The 21,182-nt window shown below is 37.9% G+C and overlaps 1 protein-coding gene and 1 long non-coding RNA gene across 3 annotated transcripts in view; one reads left to right on the top strand and one right to left on the bottom strand.

The window, feature by feature from the left end:
- The window catches only part of LOC123636810 (regulator of microtubule dynamics protein 2), a 63,430-nt gene extending 56,836 nt beyond the window's left edge, over nt 1-6,594 (bottom strand). Inside the window, exon 1 of one of the 2 annotated variants that reach the window (XM_045549422.1) lies at nt 6,265-6,594. Coding sequence is in view for 1 of the 2 variants with exons in the window: in XM_045549421.1 (XP_045405377.1) it covers nt 4,195-4,202 (8 nt within the window). In the remaining variant the exon portion in view is untranslated. Of the gene's footprint in view, nt 1-4,194; nt 4,329-6,264 lie in introns of those variants that run through there. The other variant, XM_045549421.1, reaches the window with a different exon arrangement.
- Nucleotides 6,595-10,006: 3,412 nt separating this feature from the next.
- The window catches only part of LOC123636808, a 33,874-nt gene continuing 22,698 nt past the window's right edge, over nt 10,007-21,182 (top strand). Inside the window, exon 1 of the long non-coding RNA XR_006734664.1 lies at nt 10,007-10,098. This is a non-coding gene — a long non-coding RNA (uncharacterized LOC123636808). The remainder of the gene's footprint in view (nt 10,099-21,182) is intronic.

Raw genomic sequence — 21,182 nt, 5'->3', positions numbered from 1 at the left:
AAACACAAAAGGAAATGAATGTTGTTTTTGTCTTTGCCCAACATAAAAACATAGGTGCTTTTTTAATCAATAAAAGCCAAGTCTATATCATCCAAAAATAACTGATAAATCATAAGCTAAAATATAGTATGAATGATTACTTCTATAACATATGTAGCCCAGTGGAAATATTTATTTTAAGGATATTATGACATCTAGTGTAAAGTATCAACTTTAATTCAGAATTTATATTCTGCATGACCAATCTGTAATTTACCCTTTAATGTATAATTTGAAAGGTTTGATAAGTAGAAGTAAAATCATCATTTTAAATTTCTGAGTCAACTATTTACGAATTTAAGTTATTCTTAACTTTCTCTGACCTTTTATTTGCATAAAATTAATGTGCTGATTTCTGGGTCTTACCTAATCTTTAAAGGAGGCCAAGAAGTTCTTCCTTAGCGACTAGTTCACATCAGTACTTAAATTCAGAGTGATTAACAACATTTTTAAAAACTCAGGCTTTGGCATACAAAATACATGAGATTTGGCAAGTTTGCAACCATCCCATCTTTGTTTTATCCAACATTGAGAGCAGAAATGATAACATATGTGGAGGCTTCATCCCCTTTTTCCTTCTGGCCCAGAATCCCTCTGCTTCTTATATTTCTACTTGTATCTGAGGTCTTAATCTTCTTATGTTCTTTCAAATTTTCAATTTTTTTTAATAATAAAAAAGTCATTTCTTTGCTCTTTCTCACCTTTGGCCTTTTTGCATACAAGGCCCAAGCTATGATCCACCTCATTCCATATAAACTCAGCTACTTAGACTACATGTACCATTATCTTTCTTTAGTGAATCTCATCTTCACTAGTTTTATTGACTATCCCTGCTCTTAAAGTCAGAAGACCATTAAAGGAAAACATTTTAATATAAAGTTCCCTTCCCTTTGAGATTATAAAATGGCAATAAGTATATTAGTACTATGATACACTTTTACAATTTGAGTAAAATATATTGAGACTATTTTATATTCTTTGAAGTTCCCAAAATCGTTTCCCTTAAATTTCCCCTATTTTGTAAACAGATAAACACCTATACTAAACTTTGCTGGCAACTTGGGAGAAATGTTACAAGTAGTGGTGAACTGTCCATTACAAAAAATTAAATTTGTAATTTTTTCAATTTGTTTTTCCTGACACTTTCTCAGGGAGCAGATTATTAGAGCACTGCCACCTATGATCCCTGAGAAAAAAGAAAGGAATGAGGTAAGTCCTATGATGTTGCTAGGTTTCCAAATGGAGGCAATTTATAGACTGTGGCACAGGGAGGACAAAACCAAACAGCCTGGTAGTTTAACTGAGTTGAACAGCCAGAGATCAGAGTTCAGAGAAACTGAAGCACCTAGAATTTGTGTACTGAAGATGAGGAAGTATGCAAAGAAAGAGCTCTTGAAATAATGCATTGAACACCAGTCTGCACATGCATGGGGTGAAACCCTATCAGGATAGGCAAAGAACAATTTCCAAGGAAAGAATAATTACCAGGAAGCTTTAAGCTGAACTATTTCTAAAGATTACACAGAACTGGGAAGCATCAAGTTCCCACCAGCCAGAGTGGAGAAAGCTTATGGAATACATGAGGCTTTCAGCAGAGATCCCAGAAGGGTAATGCCTTGATAATGGGGCTAAAGTAACCCAACAGTTAAGGCTATTCAGGCTTGCCTTAAAATAGATTAAAAACAAGCCTCCAAAGGATTAAACTGATTCATAAGTAATTTAACTGCTATGAAGACGAAAGTTCAGTACTCTTTAAAGGAATAGAACAAAATCCAGGAATCAACAACATAAAATCAAAATGTTGAATATCCAATGAAAAATTACTATACATGTAAAGAAGCAGGAAAATGACAGAGATGATATAATTAGCAGACAAGGATATTAAAAAATTATTACAAATATGTTCACTATATAATATAAACATACAAATATGTTAAAGGAAACACAAACATGATGAAGAGAAAAAAGAAGGCATGAAGCAGAATCAAATATAACTTCTAGAGATTAAAAATAAAATATCTGAAAAAATTTTGCTAAATGGAATTAATAGCAGAAAAACCATTGTGGAACTATAACAAAAATCAGTGAACCTGAAGATGCAGAAATAAAAACCATCCTAAAAGAAATACACAGAGAAAAAATCAAAACAAAACAAGCAGAGCCTATGGAGCAATATCATGCAATCTAAAAATTACATAAAGTGAAAGGGGAAAAAGGTGACCAAAAAAATTCCCAAATTGGACAAAACCTACAAATCCACAGATATAAGGTCAACATGATCCAGGTAGAATAAGAAAAACAAACCAAGGCACAACTGGTGAAACCAGACTGATGAAAACTAGTGATAAAGAGAATATCGTAAAAGGAGGCAGAAAAAAAAAGGGACACATTGTACACAGAGAAAAAAAGACAAGATTATAGCAGATGTAGCCTCAGAAACTATTCAAGCAAGAAAACAATGGAGTTACATCATTAAAATGCTGAAACTGTCAACTTAAAATTCTATACCCAGTGAAATACCCTTCACAAATGAAGGTAAGATAAAGACATTTAGAAAAAGAAAAGCTGAGAGAACTCATGACCAACAGACATAAGACATGCCAATAGAAGTTCTTCAGGCACAAGGAAAATGATAACAGATAGAAACTTGGATCTACACAAAGGATGAAGAACACCAGTAGTGGCAAATACGTGGGTCATTCTTCTCATTTTAAAATTTCCTTATATTTGCTTATTAAAGCAAATATGATAATAATATAACGTAGGGTTTATAATATATGTAGAAGTAAAAAGTATGACAATAGCCCAAAGAATGGGAGGGACAAATGGAAGGATACTGTTACAAGTGTCTTAGATTATAATGAAGTGTTATAAATTAAGTTAAAAAGATACATAGTTGTAAACCCTAGTATAACCACTAAAAAACAAAGAGAAAGAAAGGTATAGACAATAAGCCAACAGTGGAGATACAGATGGAATACCAAAGATACTCAGTCTAAAAGAAGGCAGGAAAAGGGGAAAAAAGAAGAAATGAGAAAACAGAAAACAAATAGGGAGGAGAGAAATGATGCCATAACTATATGGGGATATGGTACCAAAAGATCAAGAAATAACCGTATTTTTGTTTGTCAACAGAAAAAAATCTAATGAAAAAAATTGATGAAGTAGAAGAAATATTAGAAAACTGCATGGCAATAAATTTAAGAAGGCAAAGGGGATGCGTTCTAGTGCACAAGTACAGGAGTTGGCCAGTGATGGGAATACAAACCATTCATTCACTGTAACAGAAGAAAAGGCAGATATGTGAGCAGAGATTCAGGTAGGTGGGTAGATGTGGTGGTGGAAGGTTATGAAAGTTCTCTGTTTCACTGTTCTAAGTGAAACAGGAAGTAATTTAAACAGGTGGGACTGAGAACCAGGGCAGAAATATTGGTAAGGTGAAATTATGAATTAGGTTATATACCCAAAATTTGCTTTGTATGGCTTATATCCTATGATTCCACACATTCCAGCAAAGCATTATTGTTTCTTACACTCTAAATGGCCAACTAAATGTGATGTTTCAAATGCCCCATGGAAGAGGATCTGAAAGAATAAGCAGCAAGACTCCATTTCTGAGAAGCCTGCTTAAAAGAAGAATGTCTCTCTTCAGATTCCTATTTTACCAGACAATATACATGGAACACAAGAATTATCCTATTTGGATGCCCTACACTTCATTACAGGCCTCAGTGTTAATGAGAAGGACTGATTTTAAAATAATCTTCCAGAAATTACCTCAGGTGCCACTGAATATCGTATTAAGACTCTCTTCTCCTAAACCAAGGATTCCGGAGAAAGCCTTGGTGCTTAATCTAGCCTGCCTGACCTCAGGGTATTTTGCCTAAGATTACTTTTTTTTAAAGAGTATTTTCACCTCACTGATGTAACTGGGAACTGTAAGTCTAACCATCTGCCCACTTCCATTCTATCCAGGAGATATGCCACCAGCAGATTCTAATCAATTTGTAACTTCAGCTGAAGTTTATGTAATTATTATTAGTTGCTTCATTTTATTTCCATAAGCAAATTATATTCCAAAACTAAATTATATTGAAAGCTTATTGTAAAAAGACAATAGATATTTTAAAAAGTAACTATATGCCCATGACTTACATTTGCATTACAGCTAATTATCACACACCAAGCTTGATCCTCTTGGTTTTTGTCAATAAAAAGATTAATGCAGGATGTCCATATACTGATTGAGAGGTCTTTTAGAGGAAATCTTCCTATTTTTATTGATTTCTTTGGCCCATTCCTGCTAGGCTTTCCTTGCACTCTGCAGTAAGAAACATAGCCTAGTTTGAATTTTTTTTCACTTAATAAATAAATGAATGGAAGTGAAAATCTACCTAGGAAGACCTTATTCCTAAAACAGGACCAGGTTGAAACAGGAGAGAGTCATACTTTGCTTGACCTTTCTTTATGAATTGCACCAACTCCAAATTACCTTTGAGGCGATCCTATTATTATTTTGCAGATAAGTACACTGAGGCACAAAGCTGTCAAATCATTTACCCAGAGGTCAACCAACTAGGAAGTGAGAACTGCCACCCTTGACACCCTGTGCCTAATTCCTGGATGCACCCGCTGCATGTGGAAGATTCAGAAAGCGTTAACAAGGACATGAAGGAGAATGCTGACTGAGCAGAGATGTTCAGAGTTGAAATATGATTTCAGAACCAAGAAAATTAACTGGGGAAAAAAAACCTAGAATCAATGGAGCTGGTATTTGTTTTAAATAACTACAATTAGAGACAATAGCTCAAGCTATGTTTGAGTTTTACATCAGTATAAAATGAATGTGCCTCTATGCCAATAATTTGAAAAATGACATTGATTATAGTGATATGCAAAAGTAATAAATCAGAATACTTACTTGCCTGTAGTATAATTTCAAAGGTCACATAAAATCATGTATATAGTTTTTATCTTTTAAATTATCATATTAGTAGTATATATTTACACTGTAGTATAAAAATACAGTAATTAAAAATTTTGCTGACCATATTTTAGAACTCTAATATTTTAATAATCAAAAAGTATTATTCCTCTTACAAGTTTCAATTTGTAAGGTGCTAATAATAACAATGGAGATAGACATTACTTTGATATAAATTGTGCCACCTAAAATTAATGTCTATTACATAATCAAAAATTATTTACAGCGATGAAACTCAAAAATTCTATTGAAAATAAATTATCAAAATGTTGACTCTAAGGAAAACTAGAGCACGAAAATTAGATGTTTTCTGAAGTGTCTGAAGAAAACATTATTCCATTTTCATGTTCCAGTTTTAATTAAAATTAATTTTTAGATATGGAAAGTATGCTTTAAATTAATTATAATAATGCTTTCAGCTTATATCAAGCATATATATTAATTCACGAGCAGACCCTAGAGAGAAAATATAAATTACAAAACTGATAAACTCAGGGAATGTATGAAAAAACTTGCAAGAAGGATAAAGGAACATTATGAGTTACAGACAGGCCTGAGGTTTAAGTTTCCCAAGAGAACTGCCCTGAGACGTTGAATAAGTGATCAGGTTTCCTACAGCGTCCCGGAAAACCTGATACTTTCGAAGTGAATTCTAATACTCATTTCATCGGGTCTTCATGGGTTTTTTTGTATTTTATAATTTACTTTAAATTTAGGGCTCTCGGAAGTTTGACTTATTTGCAAATGTTCGTAGCACTGATAATCTGGCCTTCATTTTTGTGTAAAACAGATACAGAATCGAGTTGGAAGGAAAACAAAACAAAACAAAACAAAACGTTTGCGTGAGGCTGAAAGGTTAAGGTCCTGGGCGCTGAGGTAAGAGCCCAGCAAGTGTCTCTGCGCAAACTCTCAGGGGTTTGCAGGACAGGCTGCGCCGAGGCAGCAAACTCGCTCCCCACGCAACCCAGCCGGGCGGCCTGTGCGGAAATACTGGCGACCTCTGCGGCTGGAGCTTCCCAGGCGCCGGCTCAACTAGGGCTGCGCAGGGGGAAGCCACTTCGGGTCGTCAGGTCTGCATCCCGCGGAACACACACAGTGAAGGCCGGCGGCTTCCGCGCAGGGAAGCAGCAGCCCGGAAGTGTCGTCGTCGCCGCCGGAAGTACTTCCGCCGCCCTCCGCACGCCCCCAGCCGCGTCCGGCCTTGGATGGCCGAGCTGCCCCTTCTCAGCTTCCGCACTCACCTGTGTTAGCTGCGCCAGCCTCTCTGCGGTTGGAGACCCGGGCCTGGGACCTGCGGGCGGGAAGCGGCGGGCGGACAGCAGCCCCAGAGCCTGCGGGTCCTGAGGTCCGGCGCCGCGACCGCCTCGTCCTGACCCCGATGGCGGAGGCGCCGGGGGAGGAGCTCGCCGGCCACTCGGCCCGCGGCTCCCGCCTCCCCCCGCTGGGGGTTCAGTTCACCTGGGACGGGCGCCCGGCACACGGTTGACAAAAGAAGGAAACTGCGCGCCGCCGGGCGCCTGGCCCGCACCGGACATTGTGGCTCGGATGCCGCCTCCCCTAAAGCCCGTCACCTCCCAGCGCGCCCGCCCCTGTGTGTTCTCTTTCCTGTCAGTGCGGATCCCAGAAACCACCCCCACCCCGGTTCGTACCCGCTCCCAGGCCCATCCCCTCTCCCCTGGGTAACCCTTCTTTTGCGCCTCTTTCTAGCCACAACCTTGAACCTTGCTGTGGATGACGGAGTCAAACGCAGACGTCTTGCGTTAGTTATTAATCATGTCACAGCCCCGTTTTCCTCTTTAATAAGCCAAATTCCCAGCCTTTTTGTCCCCCCCCCCACCGTTCTGAGTTGCTTTTGAATAAAAATCCACTTTTTTCTCAGATGCCTAACATTTGAGGTTTTCCCCAACTTCACTTTCTGTGGTTTGTATAATGAAAATAATTATGTAAAATAGCCTCAAAAATTGCTCTAACACCCATGTCTTGCCCTCACATTGAGCATTACGATTTTAAACTTAGGTTTGTATAGAACTCGTATTTACTTAATTTCCCGCCAGTGTACTGAACGGAATTAAAAATGGGCACACTCTTGTTTATTTAAAAACAAACAAAAGACTACTTTATGAAGAATTAGAAGGCTTGTTTTGCAATCCATGCACTGCTATTTACTGATGGGGATTTGGGGATTCTATAGGCTCTTCATAAGATGTTTTTTTGAACTTTAAGCAAGCTGCGTTGAAGAATAAGTAACCCTAGCCACGGCCATTTTATTAAAACTAAGTTACATTTGGGAAGAGAGCAGACTAAAAACCTTTCAGATTCAAAACTAAAAATTTAACCTCTTTATAACCACTTTCGCTCCTGTTTTATTATGGTTTGCAAAGATACTACAATATAATGCAAATATTTGCTTTATTTAACCAGAATACAATATAACATAAACCTATCATGCAGAGTGATAATAGGGTTCTCCTTTAACAAGATTTGGATACAAAAGAAACTTTACTCTCTCTTCAGTAATACTTAAAAGAGCTTTTTAATGTTTAAAAGAAAATTAGAGCTTTTCCAGGAACCCACTAAGTTGTTCACTGCTGCATCCCCAGCACACAGCACAAAAGATGCTTTTAATAAAAATGTGAGTGTGGGCTGAGAACAAGGCTTTACCAGCTCACTGCTCTAAGAGGAAGACGGCAGCTGGTACTGCCTTGGTCTTCCAGTTCAGGAAGCAGAGTAAAATAGCTGCACTTACCCTGTATTCCTGTGTAACACCTACTCCTGCCTGCTCGCTAATACCTTTGATTCTATTCCTTGATCAGTAAAAATTATCTGAGAGGTAGAAACTCAGAGATAGTGATAGCCATTGATCTTGGCAAAATTTAAACTAAATAACAAAGAGAGGCACCATTTTTGTCAGGCATTGTTGTAGGGGTGACATAGAAAAGAAGAAATGACCCCCCTCCCCCTACTAGGAGTGTTTGATCTAGAAGAAATAGCTGGAGGAAAAACAAAACAAAAACACCAGAATCCCAAAGTTGCTATTATTCATCACAACCAGTATAGCATCATAATCATTTGGGAAGAGTGGTAGAGGCCGTTCCCAATTTGTCTCCACCTATTTTTCCGGCTTTTCTCCACTAGTTCCACCAGGCATCATGCTATACTTTAGCTATAGCCAAGCTATGGATCAGCTCTCCACAAACTGTGTCCTTTTTATCCTGTTCCTCATACCTGGAATGCCCTGCTGCTTGCCACCTGTCTAAAACCAATTCATCCACATTAATCTGTTTCCTGTGAGAAGCTACTGTACACTTTCTTCTACTCATAAAAAGTATTCATCCATGCCCCATCAAAAATTTTGTGGAAGGATAAGGAGTTTAAATGAATACAAAACCCCTGTTGTCTTCTAGCACACCTCTCTCACGTACACTATAATTCCTGCTTGCCAGTGACTGTGTTTCCATGAGGCTGTGAACATCTTCAAGGCAAGGTTGGTAACACTTATCTTTGTATCCCCAGCATACAGTGCACATCCTCTATAGTAGATAAATGTTTGAAAAATTTCTTTGAAAGTAATATGTAACACTTGAGGGAAATGCATTAGAAAATGTGCCATTCATATGACAGTAATGTGAGACAAGTGTGTCAACAGTTTGTTTTTTGCTTGTTTTCTGTTTTGGGGTTTTATCTGAGTGGTTTTATTTCCAGGAAGCAATTGAATGACAAAATTAGTTTTAGCCCTATAACAATTACTGATAACTATATAGCTAACTATTCTGTCTTCTAGATACTTGTTGTTTAATTATTTCTAAATCGTGTTGTCACCTATCAAATTACCCAGTGAATAGACCATTAAGGGAAAATGAACTGTTTAATTAGAAAGCAGTCAAGCATTTTGCCTCCATTTTCTTGAGATGATACACTCTTCATTTTTTGTTAGAGATTTGATATGGATTTTACTTTAAATCTCAGGGATTGGTGATGGTCAGATATTACAATTTACATTCCAAGGATGCTTTATTTTTGCCCTTCAAATTTTCTAAATTACAACCTGAATTTCTTCATTTGTAAACTGAAGACTGAGCAGTAAATATAATTAGTACTGCAAGGTAACTCCAACCTCAAAACAGCAGAATCAACCCCTTTCATTTCCAGGCCGGGGTTATAGAAGTATTTTACTACTAAATAGCTGAAGAAATGATTTTAAAATAAAGAACACCCTAACCACTGTGTGAGAGAGAGGTGTTGAGAGAGAGGGGCTGAGTGAGAAAAAAAGAGGTTGAAAGAGAGAGAGAAGTCCACAGGCTGGTTATACAAGCAAAGAGCAGGGGCGAAGGAAGAAGCCAGCCAAGGTGTAACTGAAGCTCCAAGTTCCCCAAATCAGATCTGGAAAGTGGAGGGAGGGCAAACAGCTACAGCAGGAAAACCATTTATTGAGTCCTATACTCAGTCTTCCAGCTCCATTCTTTATGTAAATTATCTTATTCCATCTTTGCAACAATCCAGTGAAGTAAATAACATTGCAGGTGAGAGAAACCAAGGCTTTGAGAGATGAAGAAACTTGTCCCAGGCCGCGTATTAGTTTTAGAGACAATAACCAAACCCAGCTTTGTCTAAGAGTCTTTGCTCTTAACCACTTCCTGTGCACCCAGCCTGGACAGCCAGACCTTACCTTTGATAGGACACCTAAGGGGGCTCTTCACAGCACCTTTTAGAAGCACATCTCATGGTATTGTACAGTTTGTATCCCCCACTTCAGTTTGTTAGGGTTCAGCCTTCATTGCCTCTGTTAGAGGAGGGAGTGAATCCTCAGATCTGATCACTTACCAGATGGAGGGTTTTCTGTAGGGGTTTACCACAATCTGTAAGCCACAGGGTACAAAATTATTGTGTGTTTACTATGTTCAGGTTAGGCTAGGAACAGGATTTGGGGAAAAGAGAAAAAATGATACTGTGTCTATTATAAACATTTTTTTTAAATGTAGGAGATCTCTAGAACACAAGAAAATTACAAAAAAAAATTCTGAAAAGCAGCTGATTAACTTGGACCTTCCAAGGGAAAAATGCTTTCCTTTAAAAAGGTAAGCTAATTAAATATTTCCATAAAACTAAGTGACTAAAGCAATAAAGTATTAATCACTTAAATACAATAAAATGGTCGACCCGATATTTCTATGCTGAATGAATCAAAAATGGTGTTTTAGAAAGATATGTATGAAAGAAAAATTAACAACAAGTTGTGTAATAGTACTTAGCAATTCAATGTCGAATCAATTTACTAAAAACGTACTACCTCATTAAGATATAGAATTCTTATTAGAAATTTTCTGTTTTGTTAGAAAAGTTAAGTTTTTGTTCAGTGAAGACACATTTTCAGAAAGGCGTACACTAAGCTTGCTCAATGTTTATCAGCAGTTTTTCTGTGACGTTTCAAGATAAGAATGAAGTTTCTTCAGAAATTGCAGATTTTGTAAGTCACATTCCTACACTGATTTTCCATGGCCTGTATAAAGCACAGCCTTGGATGTAATCTAAAATGGGACTCACAGATTCAGAGTAAAGAAGGATTTTCCCCTTCCCGCTGTATTCTTTCTTCATCTTGAGAAAAATGTTCAAGGACATCCTTGACAGTATGTATGTCAACTTCACAAGCCAAGGTCAGTTTTATTGTTTGGGACAGATTAAAAGTAAAGTTGAATGCTTGTCAGACAAAATGTTGTTACAATACATGTGTGCAAAAGTTGTTTAAAATAATTGGATAGTTTTAGTTATATTATAATATGTAGAACAAAAGATTTCATTTTGGACTTGAGGGGTAAGTCAATTTTGTGTAATATTCTGCTGGGAAAAATTGGGTTAGCAGTTTTCTAGGCCCACTGACCTCAGACTATATCAAAAAAAGTGATTTTCCCCTTAGGAGTGGATCCTGTTCAAGAAATTGTTCAGTAGATAGAGAGAGCCTCTAGGTATACAAAAAAATATATAGAGAGAATCTACTATCATATGTTACAATAGACACAATAATTAACCAACCATTGTTAAAATGTTTTGCATTTTATAAAAATTGCATTCCTTTCATTATAATTGACGTGCTTTTATTTGTACTCTCATTCAAAGAAGTGAATTTAGAAAAAGATGAAAACTGGAATTCACTGCTGTAACGATTTTAGAAGAAAGCTTGACTCATAAATCAAGATGCCAATCCATATGTATCATGATCCACAAGAATTGTAGTTTGATTGTTTAGAACAGGGGTCATATATTATCGTGAAAATCATGCTATAAATGGTGGTTAGCTCAAAGAAACCCTAAAACCTTTTATACTCTGCATGATAACACACAATATGGTTTTCAGCTGACTTCCAACTCAGACCTGCTGATGTCAGGAAATCATTTATCTGTTGCTATGGCCTTGGCTGCTTTCACTTACCAAAGAAAAAAAAAAGTGGACTTGTCCCTGTCAGCTACTGCAGCTGATAACTGTCTAATGTCCAGTGAAAAGAACAATCCCACCCTCCAGCTATGATGTCCACTTACCAGATAATACAAAAAAAAAAAAAAAATTCTTCCTACCACCGGCCACAGGCTCTGCCAGGTCTCCAATAAGAACTACCCATTTAGCCACAGGGCTCTTTGACTTTTTCACATGAGACACAACAACTCTTAAAACACAACTTCTTTAAAAAAAAAAAAAGACAATTCTGACAGTAATAATTTCACATTTAATTCCTCTTCTAGCATTGGAAATCTCCCATTTCTCAAACAGAAGGGTGCTGAGGGTCTGAGTTGGAAGTCAGCTGAAAACCTTTCTTCTGGGCATAATGAGTAGCCAGTCACTCATAGGATAGGAAAAATAACTCGAGGAGTGTCAGTAGTTAACAAATGAAAGACTATTAATAAACTAATTTGAATTTGAATATTTTGGATATTTATGGACAGAAATGCAATACAACTTTACAGAGTGACATTGCAAGAGCTTAAAAGATTTTCATAAAATATTTAATTCTGAGAATCCAACTTTAGACATCAAGGCACTTTTGTTATTCCCTTTGCTAAATGTTGGCGATTATGAGATGTGACCATAAATAGGCAGCATTATGTTCTTCTACTTTTAGGATGTAGAAACTGTGTAAAGATCTTTCCTCAAAATAATACATTGCTACTATGGCTTAGATTAAAGTTTCAAAGACATTAGACACCTAAATGAAAAATGAAAATTTCAGTTGATTCGAATACTTTAAAATACTTTGTGCCACCAATTATTCTTCCTGGAAAAACTTCCACTAACCCTGTCCACCCTCTCATGTTACTACTACCTTCTCTAACACTCTTCACTACCAAACATTTGTAAAGTTTCTTCTCACAGGCTTTACTTCCTGGCTTTCCTCCCACTTACCAACCTACTGCAGAAACCACTAGAACTACTCGTATCAAGGAGGACAAAGATTTCATGATTTCCCAAATCAGTGGCTTTTGATCTCTTTGGAACAGGGTTTCTCAACTACTGTTGACTTTTTGGACTAGGGAATTCTTTGTTGTAAGGAGAATTCTATTTTGTAGTGTATTCAGCAGCATCTCTGGCCTCTACCCACTAGTAGCCAGTAGATCTATAAGTTAATATATAACTTCATACAATATAAGCCCTGAATTAACAGTAAACACCACAAACATAGGTACATTCTTCTAGAGAATTAAATAATGCTTGCATAGGCTTGTTAAGCAGTTTCCTAACATTGAAAGAATATGCTAGAGGTTCTTAATTTCTAAGTTTTAGGTAATTTTTCTTAACAGGATGAGCCATGTCTTACTAATTTTTCTACCCTCAGTACTTGACATTCAGTAATACCTATCTTAATGAATGAATAGATTGACAGATAAAAATATCTGGGTATCTGAATTCTTCACTTTCAACCAGAAGTTTTGGCACATTTTACGTATATGACCAGCCTATATGATTGCCATTTTTTTTAATTGGCTAATGCCAGGTGAGATAGCTTACAGAGGAGAAAAACTCATTGGTCATGGAACATAGAATTGTAGGGAAACTGAGAAAGGAGAAATTAAGTTTCCAAAAATAATTGAAAACTCTGACTTCACCTTGGAGACCTAAATTTTGCCTAAAGCTATCTCTGTTTACCAAACTAACTTTTCTCATTGGCATTTACTATCTAGTGTTTGAAATTCTTTCTAAATGTATGTATACTTTAAAATGTTTTAGTTGTCACTGGTTCTGTTTTACAAGGTCCACAACATCTTTTAGGTAATATTTGTAGCTAAGATGGAAAACTGAAAGATGGCTATGTTTTAATCCATTTGTGTTGCTATAAAGAAATACCTGAAGCTGGATAATTTATAAAGAAAAAAAGGTTTATTTGGCTCACGATTCTGCTGGCTGGAAGATTGGTCATTTGGTGAAAGCCTCAGGCTGCCTCCACTCATGGTGGAAGGTGAAGAGGAGCCAGTGTATGCAGAGATCACATGGTGAGGGAGGAAGAAAGAGAGAGGGGAGGGAGAAGCCAGGCTCTTTTTAACAACCAGCTTTTATGAGAGCTAATAGAGTGAGAACTCACTCACTACCTCAAGGATAGCACCAATCTATTCTGGAGGGATCCACCCCCATGACCCAAGCACCTCCCATTAAGCCCCACCTCCAATATTAGGGATCAAATTACAACATGAGGTTTGGGGGAACAAACATCCAAACTGTAGCAGGGTATTTATGTACATGTAAACCAACTGGATTGCTTGCAGATTTTGTAGATTCTCTCACCACCAAACCTTCAGATTCTTAGTTCTGAAATGGAGCCTGGGAATTTACAGTTCAAAAGATTATCCTGAGTTGATATTGCCGTGGACCACACTTTTAGAACCATTGCAGGCAGCAGTATAAGTGATGGTCTACTGATGAATTTCTAAAGTAAAAATGAGATCAGGCAACATCATTCTAGAAGAACCATTGTTGAATCTGTTCATTCATTTATTCATTTTTGGTCTTTTATGCAAAAAGGAGGTCAAAGACCATGTTGAAAGTAACCAAATGAAATTCTGGTTTTGGAACTTTATTAGAGGTTCTTATTCCAATGTTTCCTATCAGAGAGAGGGAGAGAGAAAGGGAGAGCCGTGAGAAAAGAGATTCATTTCAGTATAAGCGGAAAGTGTCCCTGTTTTTCTCAAACTTCTAATAGGTGTGCTCTTGGCTCTGGGTCCTGTTTGGCATCTCTAAGAGCCCACGTGTTCTAGCAAGACTTGGCAGCCTGAAATGAGGCCATGATCCTAAGAGCAACACCTACACTTTAGTACCTGGCCAACAGATTTATTGTTATCATCCAGATTAATCATTTGTGTTACAGTTGTTCAGTACTTGCCAAATTCCCTTTCTCCTGGAAGTTAATCCTCCACATGTGTATGTCCAGTGGACACAATCAAAGGTTTGATGCATGTAGTATGAGAATCCTTCCTGCCTCCTTTATCAGACATAACACTTGCATTCATCGGCATTTGAAGCATTCAAAGTGCTTCCATGTGTTTGTATTTGATTGTCACCTCAACTTCTGATGTAGGCAGGGCATGTATTTTCATTCCAATTTTGCAGATGAGGAAAGACAATCTCAGTGGTTAAGTGTGACTTGTCTAAGGCACACAGTACATAGAAGCTCAGAGCTCTTTACTTGTGATTGATGACTTTCTAGTCTCTCCTGCCCAAGCCTACTTGCTGGTGCACATTTCTGGTACTCAAGATAGCAAGCTTAGGCTGAGACAGCCAGTGCACAGGAAGGTAGAAAGGGCTAATTAATTTTTAATGCACAAGATAAGCAAGCAATTCATTTTAAGTTTCCCCCTGTGCATTATTTATTTTACTTAGTAGGAGAGGAAAACTTAAAAAATATTAAAGAATAAAAATGCTATGCTTTATTAATAAATGACTAACAAAACACTAGTTGCCTGAAGATATGCAATATCTTCATATTTTATAGTTTTGACCTTAAAGACTGATTAAACACTTTCATTATCTCTATGTGGCATTGATTTCAAGTTGTCTTCAGATTATTTCCAGTCTAGTGCTATTCTGGAAAACACAGTTTGTTCACATTTTGCTGTAATGTTCTGTGTTATTTGTCAATTCACAGACTTGGAGTTAGAAAGAACCTAGGGAGGTCACTTAGATTTTCAAATACCTTCGGATAACATTTGAAGGAGTATTCCTAGGGTTCTTTAAATAAAGTGAGAGGCCTTGTGAGGGGAGGGTGTGCTTGTGACTTCTAATAGTATAACATGGGAGAAAATCTGTCAAACTTTTACCCAGGCAAAAGCAAGCATCTACACTTTCAAGTGAAAACTTATAATACCTGACTGGGAAAACTTAAGTTTGCAAATTCAAAACCCTTGAGAAATTGGAAAGCTACTTTTTGAAGTATTGCCTCCATTTCTAACAATTATTCTCTCAAGAAGAAAAAACCTCCTGAAGCATATCTCAGTAATAAAAGAATGATAAAATTTGGCAGCCTTTCAACTTATACCAAAACCAGTTAAGGAAGGTCCATGTTAATTATTAAATCACTGAGAAGCCATTATCAAGATTTCAGATCAAAGGGAATATGTCTCTTTGTACTTGTTTGTCCAGAACACTAGGAAATGATTTTAGGTACATATTGGACTGACCTTCTGAGATTATCAATTAGATGATTGAAGTAAATCACATAGGGAGTAATTATTAAGAATTGTGGTAGAAAGAAAAGTGTAGACAATGAAAATCTAGGTGGAAGTGGGGGTCACTAAAAAATAGTACAGAGGCTGCCCACCCTGTCCATATGTATGTGTACAATATCTACACGTCTGTGATAATAAGTAAGTCTTTTATTTGATATCTCTTGGTACTATTCAATTTAAAACACCACAAGTACGGTGCAGAGAAACCCTCACGAGAAGCAGAATTAGAATTGCAGGCAAGAAGCTGACAAGATCATACTGGGAGGATCATACTGAAAGGATAGTACTGAGTGGATAGAGGAAAAGAGAGTAGGGCTAGTGAAAACCCTAGATGGAGCAAAGATGCCAAATGAGATCATTCTTATTTTTCCTGGGATTGGTGATGGGGCCCTTAGCTGAAAAACAAGTAGTGCTAAGTAACCTGCACTCTGAGTTGAATGAATATCTGCTTCCCTGTTGGGCTTGTGAAGAGGGGTCATATCCACAATTGCCAGCACCTTTTACCCTCATACACACACACTCCAACTTGGTTCTTGGGTCTGTGTCGGAAGAAACAATCTCCTTTTCTACCTGTAAGATTTATAAAGGGGTGGGAGTTTGCCAAGAGAATTGCTTACAATGCAGGAGAGGAGGGGATCTGTCCTCTTCCTCTCCAGTTGGAGGTCTACTGAGCTGGGGCTCACTACCCTGCTCCCAGGGATAGCAGTCTGGGAAGTGCCCTGGGGAGAATGGCAGATAGTGTGACCAGGTGGAAAGAACAGTGTTCCCAGGAAAGATTGAAGTTAGAGCCCATCAGTGCCCACACTCAACAGAATGGTAGATGTGATTGAGGGCAACAGGCACACTGGGAACTGTTACAGGGGAGTTAGGGCAGTCACAAAAAAATGTGGCATTTTGCCATCAGCTGGGTAGTGATTGAGAAGACACGTTCAAATTTTCAAATGTCTTTGAAGAAATAATTTTAAGACTGACATGAAAGACAGAGAGATTGAATTGCCTAGAGGAGCTATTTTGGATGTGTCCACACCAGCAGATCCACCTGTTCCCCCATCCACCTGTCCACACTCAGGCTACAAGGATTCCATGAGTTAGACCAGCTGTGCTGACCAAGAGAGAGGGGGAAGGACCTGAATCACTCCCACTGACCACCTCTGTACCCAGCTGTTCAGGTTGAGGGGAGCATCACAACCAACCAGATAGAGGGCACCCGCATACCCTGGGCAGCCACAGAAGGAAGTGAGGAAGCATCTATTCTCCTTCCCTCTTACTGGTACTGGTGGCAGAGGAGCAGGAATGGGAGAAGGGCAAGAGAGTGGAGATGGAGAGGAGCTATGGAGAGCAGGCCTAGCCTGCTCTAGGACAAGGGGAGCTGCTGGGCTGAAGATTTACATGTTGACAACAAAGCAGACAAAAGCACACTGGGGAAAGGGCACCCTATTCAATAAATGGTGCTGGGAAAATTGGAGAGTCACATGCAGAAGAGTGAAACTGGACCCCAGTCTGTCACCATATACAAAAACTAACTCAAGATGGATTAATGACTTAAATGTAAGACCTGAAACCATAAATATTCTAGAAGAAAACATAGGAAAAACTCTTTTGGACATTGGCCTAGGCAAAGAAGTATGATTAAGACTCCAAAAGCTAATACAGCAACAACAAAAATAAATAAATAAGACTTAAACTAAAAAGTTTCTGCACAAGAAAGGAAATAATCCAAAGAGCAAATAGACAACCCACAGAATGGGAGAAAATATTTGCAAAGTATACATCTGACAAAGGACTATTTTCCAGAATCTACAAAGAACTCAAACAGATCAGCAAGAAAAAAAAAAATAACCCCATCAAAAAGTGAGCAAAAGATTTGAATAGATTGTTTTCAAAAGAAGATAGACAAATGGCCAACAGACATATGAAAGTATACTCAACATCACTAACCATCAGGGAAATGCAAATTAAAACCACAATGAGATACCACCTTACCCCTACCAGAATAGCCATTACTAAAAAGTCAAAAAACAATAGATGTTGGCACAGATGCATTGAAAAGGGAACAGTTACACACTGTTGGGGAGAAGTGTAAATTAGTATAACCTCTATGGAAAATAGTATGGTGATTCCTCAGAGAACTAAAAGTAGACCTACCATTTCATTCAACAATCCCACTACTGGATATCTATCCAAAGGAAAAGAGGTCATTTTATTAAAAAAGACACCTGTACCCGAATGTTTATCACAGCACAATTCACAATTGCAAAGATGTGAAATCAACCTAAGTGCCTATCAATTCTTGAGTGGGTAAACAAAATGTGGTGTATATATACCATGGAGTACTGCTCAGTTATAAAAGGGAATGAAATAAGGCCAGTTGTGACAGCTCACACCTGTAATCCAAGCCAAGGCAGGACGATCACTTGAGCTCAGGAGTTTGAGACCAGCCTGAGCAAGAGTGAGACTCTGTCTCTACAAAAAATAGAAAAATTAGCTGGGCATGGTGGCACGCTCCTGTTGTACCAGCTACTTGGGAGGCTAAAGTGGGAGGATTGCTTGAACCCAGGTGTTTGAGGCTGCAGTGAGCTACAAGGATGCCACTGCAATCTAGCCAGGGTGACAAAGGTAGATTCTGTCTCCAAAAAATAAAAATAAAAATAAAAGGAATGAAATCATGTCTTTTGCAGCAACTTGGATGGAACTGGTGACCATTATCCTAAGTGAAGTATCTCAGGAATGGAAAAACAAATATCACATGTTCTCACTTATAAGTGGGAGCTAGACGAGGGATGTATATGGTCATAAAGTGGTATAATGGATATTGGAAACCAAGAAGAGGAGAGTGGCAGGAGGGTGAGAGACAAAATATACCTGTCCAGTACAATGTACACTATTCTGGTGATGAGTACACTGAAAGTCCTGACTTCAGCATTATATTAATACAATTCATCCATGTAACAAAAAGCACTTGTACCCCCTAAATCTATTTAAATTAATAAATAATAATTAATAAATTGGCTACATTTCCATACAGAGTTGTGGGGTCAGATGCCATATGGTCAAGGGAACCCACTATGCAGCAGAAACAGGGAAACTGAGGGAACATAGTTGATAGCAGTTTGGAGAAACAAATTTATTCTGTATTTATATGCAAATGAATTAACCTAGAGGAACCTATTTCTGAGACATTTGGAGTCCACCATAAGAACTTACTCCTCCCAGTCTTGATTCAGCTTCCTGTAAAAATCTGGTTGCATTGTTTTTATTGCATAGGACTGCTGGTATTTTTCTATATAGGAAGAAGGGATGGATTTGGGCTTTTTAAACAGTATAATTCAGTACCAATTAGTTATCTTAATGATTTTCAGAAACTCCAATGCTAATGTTACACCCAAAGGAAAGATGGGAAAGATTATTTCCCTGTAAGCATTCTCTGGGAACTGTTATCTGAATCAAATAGGTCCCTGAAGAAATATCAAATTTAATTAATTTATTTACATGATTTATGTTAAAGTTTGAGAACCACTGACTTATATCATCACTTTTGACCGCATAGTATTTCATTGATTCCATAGTTGCACCATAATTTATTTAACCAACTCCCATTGTTGAATTTTTTTGCTGTTATAAATGATGCTGCAACAGATATTCTTTTCTTTAAGAAACTCTTTATTGAGATATAATTCACATGCCATATAATTCACTCATTTAAAGTGTATAATTCAATGGTTTTAGCATGTTCACAGCATTAGGCAACCATCACCACAACCTAATTTTAGGACATTTAAAATCACCCCATTGAAGAAATCCTGTATTTATTAGCAGTTAGACCCTATTCCTCTCGTTCCAAGCCCTGGGTACCACTAAACTATTTTCTGACTCTATGGATTTTCCTATTTATTTTTACAATGTCCTAGCACTAAGGAGCAAGCTCAGAAGTTTCTTGAATTCCTTATCAAGGAGAATGGCATTATTGAATATTTAAAACCAGTCTTATTTGCTTATCACAATTTAAAAAATATTTTTATTAGTAAAAGAATTCAACATTTAGATTTTAAAACATATAGAAGTGTATATTAATTTTTATTTGAGATATAAGTTACATGCCATAACATTGAACCATTTGTGTACTATTCAGTAATTTTTACTAAATTTACAGAGTTGTACAACCATCAAGACAATTCTCAACAAACATTCTTGTCCCTGAATATTTTCATGCTTGAGAAGATATGTTAGATTAGATTAAACATTATTGCTTTCCCCATCAAAACAACCTAAGCCTCAATATTTTCCCTGCCCGAGAGACTCGATGTGATTCATACCAGAAAGGAGAGATTTTGGAAAGGCCGTAAAATGGAGCAAGGATCTATCTGATTCATTGGGTCATTTTCTGGACTCTAAAATTTAAGACTCTCCATTCCTCTGGGACATTCTCATTTAAGCACTTAACACAGAGTTTGAAACTCAACTTTGCTTGTCTTGTCTCAGCTGTCAGAGAATTAATTATGTTTTTTTTTAAAAGTTCAGTGAAGTGTAGAGACGAAAAAGAAAGTATGGCAAGCTCTTGAGAACCCGCACTGTGTCTGTCTCCTTTGCTGTTGTGTTCTTGGCACTTATTACTGAGTCTGGTAAATGGTATCTAGCGAATGTTAGGTTTCAGTCTGAAACCGTTGGTTCTTGGCGTGACTATGGCCAAAGAATGACCAGACACGCCAAAGTTAGGCAAACATGAAAATGAGGTTTATTGAGGAGAGAAAGATAGGATTATAGAGCAAGACCAAAATGTAGGTTTACGGAGCATGGTACATACACCATGGATGACAACCAGACCCATTGTTGCAGCAGGGGAGACAGAAGGAAGGGCAAAGAGAGAGCTTGGCTAGGGTCTGCATCCTATTTTGTAGTGTCCAGATAGGGACCTCCCTTGTGGTTCAGAGGTCACCATGGAACCACTTTGATTAGACAGTTGGGAGTCACATGACCTGAGCCTTAACTATGCATGTGGGTTCTAGGTCAATTTCCGTACTTTATGGTATCCATGCGGCTAAGCCCGTGGGCAAGAGAGTCCTCTGCATTCTTTTACAGCTGGTGCGCCTAGTTCTGATTGGTAGATTCATAGAGTATTCCCTCCTTCCCCCAGTTATGGAGAATCAGGGTTAGGCAGGACCAAGATGGGGGCAACACATCCACTTTCATCCCTAGGAGACCCAGAATCCCCTCACAATCTACCTAACAGTGAATAACTAATTGTTGAATAAAGGAATGCATGACAAAGTAAGAGTAAAATGAGACCACTTTTAGAGGCATTTGCATTTTAATATCTCTGACTATGGTTTTTTTTTTTTTTTTTTTAGACATTATCTCACTCTGTTGCCTGGGCTAGAGTGCCGCGGCGTCAGCCTAGCTAGCTCACAGCAACCTCAAACTCCTGGGCTCAAGCAATCCTCTTGCCTCAGCCTCCCGAGTA

The sequence above is a fragment of the Lemur catta genome, chromosome 4, assembly GCF_020740605.2.
Source record: "Lemur catta isolate mLemCat1 chromosome 4, mLemCat1.pri, whole genome shotgun sequence".
Taxonomy (NCBI): domain Eukaryota; kingdom Metazoa; phylum Chordata; class Mammalia; order Primates; family Lemuridae; genus Lemur; species Lemur catta.
The sequence above is the reverse complement of the archived record's forward strand: the minus strand, read 5'-3'. Positions and strand labels throughout refer to the sequence as shown.